Below are 8,102 nucleotides of genomic sequence, written 5' to 3'. Positions count from 1 at the left end.
GCAACGTGGGTCGTACCTTCCATACAGTTGTTACTATTGAATTGAGCCTACCACCACGAATGTGTGCAAATATTAATCAGATAGTTTTCTAAAAAAAGTTGACATTGGGCCTCAGATCATGTTTACCATTTGCTTAGACTGAGCAAATGCGATATTCACCAAGTTAGTAATGTAAACTCATCTCTTTTTTTCCCATACTCAAAATAACTCTTTAGTTAAGCTGACACACTATTATAAATTTTTTATTATTAAATTAATTTTAAAAAAGCTATAAAACAAATATTAGCTAATTTGTTGTTCAATTTTCAATTTTTGATAAACTCGTCCAACAGTCCACTTCGTGCCTATGTGGATAAACTTAACTTTGATGCAAATCAAATCAACGTTTTTTTGTCCAAATTAAAGTATAATGTACTTCTAATATCGATCACCCATGAATACTAATGAAAGTTTGACTACACTGGTTTACTGGGAGATGGTTCTTGGTTTCATAGAACATTTTAATTGATACAAATCTATCGGCTAGGCTCCCTTACATAAACACTTAGATAAACATTGGTACATAATTTCCTTATATCAAAGTTTGATTTAGATTTACCCATCGAACTCCCCACGTATGTTCCAAGAATTTCTGAACCCCTAAAACAGCCACTAAAATGCGCACTCTATGGATAGGGCTCAATATTTACAACATGTTCAAAAAAATTAAACAATGTTAATTTGCTATCTACCACAAGCGACATTCTTTTGCATTATATGTTCGCGTTTAATAGTGGGGTTTAAACAAACCCTTCACATATCTTTTCCAGTCGCTAGTGAATTCCGCTGCGTACCAATAAACCGGTGATAATACAGAATTTATATATATATATATATATATATATATATATATCTAATAAAAAGCCATCCTTATGTATCTCCTGAAACAGGCTAATAAGATAAGAATATTTTTCGTAACGGCAACTTTATTTAAATTCTTTCGCTTTATTTAGATTCTTTAGCAACAAACTATTCAGAGTCACTTGAATTTGTTGAGGACATTCTACACATTACATCCTGTATTAAAAGTTCGACGCTGTACAATATGCTGAATTAAGCTAGGACCATCAATGGATGACGATACGGGCCTAAACAAGTTAACTTTCTAAACAACTGATTCCTTTCACTGACGTATTTTATAGCGTGAATTTGTGTTTGATAATTCCAACTTTTGCTTTATAGTATTAGAGTATTTCGAGGTATACAATCAGTCAATCTATAAGAAAAGACAAACTCACCACAATGAACACATTGGATCAGTACGTGATAAGCCTCAGAAAAGAGATTCTATATCGCGCTCTGTATCCTTTTACTGACGATAGCTAATTATAATTTAACACAAGTAAAAAAAAGAACACGAAACAGTCAGTAAATTATGTTAATGACTGAGATTTTTGTGAAATGATCGGCGAATAATGACCTTTCCTTTGCTCAAAAGCCAAAAATAGTTAAATTATCAAACGCCAGCGCAATCGTTTCGTTTTTCCTCGAGTATTTATAGTCAATAGCTAAAAATTATATAACATACACCGCTTATAAGACAATACTGGGCCGCTTCTTCGATCATACAAAGATCCTTCAGCTTTCTGTAAGTCCCGTTTCAACTCTGAATAAATGCAATCTTAGACGAAAATTGCAATTAGTTTCACTTCTTTATAGTTAACATCATCATCGTCAAAAGGAAATGGAAGTCTAATGCCACGATAAAACATAGAGTTTTCTTTGTAAAAGAAAAAATGTCTCAGTTTTTCGTCGTTCTTATCATTTTTTGCTGTTCCAATTTCTTCGCATCACTCACTGTTAGAAAACAAATCGTTAGTAATTCCTTCCAACTCCAATTCACTCGCTGTAGTTTGTCATTAGTTACGAGAAATATCACAAACTACTGTCAAAAAAGTATCTTCGACATACATAGTTCGTATTTACTTATAGTTCGTGAGTAGATACTACATATAGCGCGTTCCTCATTGCGGGATTAAAGGAAACCCTCTGAACGTACTTGGTAACACCATACAACATAATTTCGACGACAGAAACCTTGATATTTTCTCGTACGCCACTAAAAAAAGAGATCGAAGCAGTTGTGGTGTACAGGGGCCAAGATTTGCTCTATTGTCCTGATAGGATATTTACACAATGAGCGAAGGGCAGTTATGCATTGGGGCCAGGCCGTATCTATTTAGCTACTTTTGTTCGGATTCCTATGCGCAAAAAATGTCGTGTTTCTCTAGATGCTTGTACACAGCTGTCCTTATCCTATTGTCAGGTTCAATTACATACCGTTGAAAGCCTCAAATCGCAGCCTGTTCTACCCTACTACTACTTCCCAAGCATTATTACGTAATAAAGTGATGCGCCCACTTCGTTTACTCACTCTAGACATCTACCTAACCGTAGCAAAATGTATGTCTGCATGCCTTTCTATGCATATGCGCAAAACTGAACAGTTAGTCTTCATCTTCAGATAACTAGCAGCTGCAGTCAGGCATAACCTGCAATTTTTAGAGATTCGTACAGTCCAGCGCCATTTTGTTCGTCTTATGACTTAACTAAAGCTTCTATTCGGAATCCGAATCATCATCGTCCATTTCTTCATTCGCCACTTCGGGCATAGGAAAACGTAAAATAGCCGCCACACCCGTCAGGTGGTCCAGGTTCTCGCCCGATACATGTAAACTGCTGAAAATCTTCACGTCGCCGCCGGCGTCGCGCACGTACTCAACCAGACTGACATACCGCCGTCTCTCAGCCACGTCTTGGCACCTATTTACAGAAGAAAAAAGACCAAGAACAACAATTTTATAACTAAATTGGACTTATAGCCGCTAACTACTAGGTGAAATTATTGGGAGACCATGCTACGCAAAATCTAAGCAGCGTGAATAAATAATATAGTAATGCCTATAGCGCTGCTGGCTGTGCAACAATGAGAAGGAGAAATATGAAGCATTTTGGACAGATAGTGCAACATTTGAAGAGATATATGAATGTATTAAGGCAAATACTAGGTGATAATTGACAAACCTGAAAAGTTTATCAGAAATTAGCAGTGTGTCGATTGCTTGTGCGTCGGCAGCTTTCTCAACGTGTTTAGGACCATATAAAGCCCTATCTGGTTCCTGATGAAGAACCTGGAAGAACTGATTAAGAGCCTTTACTTCGTTGGCGGCTTTCGTGTCGGCCAACTTTGCTTGGACAGTCGGATCTTCAAGCACATCTGTAACAATAAGTATCAGCTAATTTACCACTATTTCAGTTAAAAATAGCTGAAACCGCAAGCATTTCCTATGATTCTATAGGCTGTTTTTTAACAACTGTTGACCTCAAACTGTCTCTACCGAATTGTTTCTTACGATGTCGATACTTTTACTGAAAACATTTGTCTATGCCATTAACAAACGGTAACCTCGAAGTTATGACATATGTTTCGATTGTCACTGGTTCAATGAGTTACCTCTGAGTGCGGCCTTAAAACCGGAAGACGAATGAGCAAGCACGAACTTTCCCTTGTTATCGAGAAACTGTTTGCAATCCTGCTGAGCAGCAGTGGTCATAATATACTTGAAAAATTGATCCTTTACAAAGCCAGGGCTTGCTAACAGCACGCATTTAACCACTGAAATGAAATTTTAGTACAAATTAAGTTCAAAAGCCAACTGTTAAATGATCTTCAGTTCGGTTACTCATAATAATAATTATTATTGCAAAAGTAAATTCGTTCCCTTCTCTATTCCGGTTTTGTTCTTCCAACCAGATAACAACAATCAACCTGCGGGATACCACATGCAGCAAACGTCGTCGGTCATCTACTGATGACGGAAAAAAATCAATCAATCATTTAAGGTGGCAATAATATGCGAATGCCAATCATATTTTACATTCAAGTGTCACGAAATATTTTACGAATCACAGCAAACACGAAGCACTTATTTCTTACCATCGAAGTTGACATGTTGCTTAATTGCTCGAAGGATCGCGTCAAAGAATCGACTTATGCCTCTATCGTGCTGACCACACAATCCTTTTCTTTTTCGCGGGATTACCATTTCGATCTTCGCGCGAACAAGTGTCATTACCGAAGTCACAAGGCAGACGTGGGCAATTCCCTCCTGCAACATGGTTGTATCAAAGATCGGATGACGCCTTAAATTTATGAAAATGAACAATAAATTCCTTCAAGTGCATAAAAGAAGTGATATAGTATGAAAAAGTAAATAATGATTTGATAAATTCATTAACAAACAATCTGACATTTGATAGCAATTTTATGTACGAGTTCAAATCAATTAGAAAAATTCGACCTCGTATAATCACTTGCCTGCATTACGACGGCGGCTACCTCGGCATTTAATGTCGGATCACAGGCTTGTTGTAGCCTTTCAAGATGGATTACATCCCAATTGGACTTGATAAGTTTGAATGTTCGATTAACTTCCAAATCTAGTGTGTGGTACGCTCCAAGCTGTAATTATTGGAAGCCAAAGGGTTTTGTTTTCGATGTATTTTTTGACATGGCTTCTATTGATTCATATGGAAAGCGCATCATAATGTTCGAGGATTAGAGCCTGAATAATGATGACGATATGGTCTGTTGTAGTGGTCTCGTCCAGTCTCGAACAGATATTGCTTAATAAAACACGGTCTCCAACTGTAAGCCATCTTACAGAGATCTTCCAGACCCGCAGACAAACACAAAGAAGAATGGGGCTCAGACCTTCCGAAAAGTAATAGATTTATGTTTTACCTTCACATATTCGTTTTCCCTGATGTTTCGTCCTTTCACGCGTAGCACACATCCAGCGGTATCAAAGTCGATGCTCTCCACGCGAATCGTCAATGTCGTCCGAACGCGGGTGCTATCTGTTGATCCAGTAGCTGATTCTGTGACGACCTTTCTATAAAACAGTAACGGCAACTATACTTAAGGGCAATTTCAAATTCGTCTAATGAATTTAAATTGTAGTCGATAATAGCTACCTTTGAGATCTCAAAATTTTCTCGCAGACAGTAGTTGAAGACAAGTCAATCTGATATCAGGCTCACAAATGGTACAAAGATAAAGGATAGCTTTGGTTCGTAAGATATTTGTGGATATGGATGCGACAACTCTTTCTATAAATGGTACGTGCCGCTAATTGACATACTTACCGTATTGTGGATGCCTCAAGGATGTCATCTTCGTTAAGTAAATTGTAGATATGCCACATATCTTCAGCCTCCTCGGGAGTAAGACGGACAGAACTACTCAGCCGTTTAGGTAGGTGTATCCATTATGCGACGAAGGCGATTACGATACCATGCCGTGTGCCACGGAGCGTTTACATAAAATACAATGAGCAAATAATAATAAAGACAGCAAAATCTATATATAAAAATATGGTGATTCATAATTATTACCGTCTGCAAGACAGCAGTTGACCTTCACAAGTAATGTAGAATAATCATAATAGAATAAGGGCACTTCCAACTCATTGACCAGTGAAGTCGAGGAAACATAGTATAAGGAGGGTAGGATTTATTTTAACTACTTTTCAGTAGCCTCTTACGTTTACTATACAACTACGTGACATTTTCTATCTCAATGTTCATTTCTGAAATTTGAACTTTGACAGTCTTTTTGGTAAACTCCTCATGTATTTCATCATTTCTTTCTCTCATGTGTTTTTTTTATTTTTAAAATCGAGGAACGGCAGGAAGTGATCACGAGTCAATAAGGTGTGACGATTTCAATTGTTAAAACAAATGCAACCACAAATAAACGATTGCATGGCCTAAAGACGTATCACTTCTAGCTAATAGTATTTGACACCGCGAGATAGAGGTACCTGTATTTGTATCGAACACTGCTAGAAAAAACTTACCCACTGCCATCTTTTTCGAAGTATTTGCCGACTTGTTTCATGTTTGTTTTTGTTATCCGGACGCACCAAACTCTTATGAATATATCACAGTACAAGGCATTATGTCAGTTCACTCTAGCCCACGTTCAACTAGTCAATCATTATTCATTACAAAGCTACGATTACGCATCCAAATGCATATTCAAATGTCTCTTACTATGTGCTCTTCGAACACCATTTTAATATTTGCATGAATGCCCGTTCCGATTATTTGGACAGTACGGAAAACGAACTCCGTAGTCAACGGCTCAATTTCGATGCGACGTACTTAGATGTCAGCAGGTTAATTAGCTACATAGAGGTCGCGAATTTGAGCACACAATTCTCAGCATAAATAGAACGTGTGTTAAAGTCATCATTTATGATTTTTCCGAATCGTCTCGTAAACGAAGGAACAGTGAGTTAATATGTCATTACAACCATTAGGACGGCCGCGACGCTAACAACCAGCTTGACGTGGTAGCTGTTTGAATCTCTCTCGTGTCGTGAACTTTCACACGGGTATCAAAGAAACTACTTCAATGTAGAATTGAAACCGACCGAATGAAAGCATACCACTTGGGAAAAATCCCTGTATATGATTGTTTTGTTACTACAACAGGATTTTCGCTATTTCTGATTCAGGAGTCGATGGTTTATACTACTCATCCCTTCGATTCAGCATACATAACACAATTTTACGTGTGATGATAGTTTATTTCTTATTTTTATACTGCCTGAATGGGCTTAAAATTTAACAAGCAGTTGAAAGGATAGGTCGAACTTTTAGTGTGTAAAGTTTTTACTGATTACTGTAAAGACTAATGTCAAGTTTTAGAATTTGACTCGTTATTTAATGTTTTTATCACAGAAATGGCCCAAAAAACCGGATTATGCCACTTCTTGATTATGGAGTGATCAATGTACGTGGAGATGTTTAGCTCGGCAACGCGAAACACTAACAAAACTATAGTCGTATTTCTTAACGAATTTAATATATCAGTATAGTGATATGTCCGTATGAGCAAATCGATATGTAGCGGTCCGAGTGGACGAATACCACTAATGTTGAAAAAGCGATTGGAGCCTTTACGGAAATGTTCTACCGGCCGTGACAAAGCAATCATACCAAAATAGGTTTTTACAGGAGAGTTGGATGAAAGAGGAGAACTGTAAATAGGTGGATCAATATCACAGTGCTTAGTAAACATAGGCGTACGAGGTAAACGGACGAAGGCAGATTTACAAGAGTTATGTAAAAGCAAATTCAATCTTTAAACTCAGTTTAAATAAGCTTTGTTTAAAGCGACATCGACTTGAAGACATTAAGATTCACATGCTAGTCCCCTGCTAGAACATTAGAGCATCACTACCAAATTACTTGGCGCAATATCTAATAAATTGTAGCAGCAATCCACGATTATTTTTAAGAGGATATCTAGAAAGCTGACGACGACAGATAACAGATGTAGTTTGGTTTGTGAAAAATTCGTACATTGATTTATGGCTAATCCTTGTCTAAATGTTAGGCCAAAACACCTTGCGGATGAGGTTCATTGAACGATTGCCGCATCAAGATTGATTGAGTTATTTGATATGTTAGTAGAGCGTTGAGAAGTGCCAAAAAATAATATATATTCGAAATATTTACAAAATGCCTAGGTGTTTTATAGCTACATTTAACGTTAGTCAATTCATTCTCAGTATCACAAATGTCTGCGTTAGGGAACCGTTTACGAATTTATTTTATGACAGGACGGTTGTCAGAGAAACAAAAAACTTACAACCTATTTTAACGGGATCCAACATACAGAAGCGGCACATGTATACAAAGATCAATCGTTTTCGAGCATGAGTTTCAGTTGGATGTGATCGCTCTGTGGGTACTGGTGTAAAAATATAAGACAAAAAACAGGTATAAAATGAGAAATTTTTGCAAGAGATTTGTAAATATGTATCTATAATGAATCAAAATTCGTTTACAATCAAGAGACTGATCTTAATCACGAAGGTTTTAGTGACGAACTTCTAAACTTTCCATGGGGAAATCTGTGCAAAAAACAATTGAAATTCAATCACAAGCGTGTTGATTCACTAATTCAATTCTTATAGACGAAATACGCTTTGTTAGTATCGAAAAAAAATTCCACAAAGCATAGGTACGGATAACGCAGAGCTTTTTTT

General features: G+C 37.0%; 1 protein-coding gene across 1 annotated transcript in view; it reads right to left on the bottom strand.

Moving 5' to 3' along the window:
• Window positions 1-947: 947 nt before the first annotated feature.
• Window positions 948-8,102, bottom strand: part of pelo (pelota mRNA surveillance and ribosome rescue factor) — a gene marked incomplete in the record, with an annotated part of 8,264 nt that continues 1,109 nt past the window's right edge. The window contains 8 exon segments of the mRNA XM_022844894.2: window positions 948-2,802; window positions 3,064-3,256; window positions 3,494-3,655; window positions 3,977-4,148; window positions 4,358-4,501; window positions 4,784-4,934; window positions 5,188-5,280; window positions 5,901-8,102. Of these exon segments, the coding sequence (XP_022700629.1) occupies window positions 2,598-2,802; window positions 3,064-3,256; window positions 3,494-3,655; window positions 3,977-4,148; window positions 4,358-4,501; window positions 4,784-4,934; window positions 5,188-5,280; window positions 5,901-5,941 (1,161 nt within the window).

Source organism: Varroa jacobsoni, unplaced genomic scaffold (assembly GCF_002532875.2).
Source record: "Varroa jacobsoni isolate VJ856 unplaced genomic scaffold, vjacob_1.0 scaffold_1134, whole genome shotgun sequence".
NCBI lineage: Eukaryota > Metazoa > Arthropoda > Arachnida > Mesostigmata > Varroidae > Varroa > Varroa jacobsoni.
Note: the sequence above shows the minus strand (reverse complement) of the source record. Positions and strands in the feature narration are given on the sequence as shown.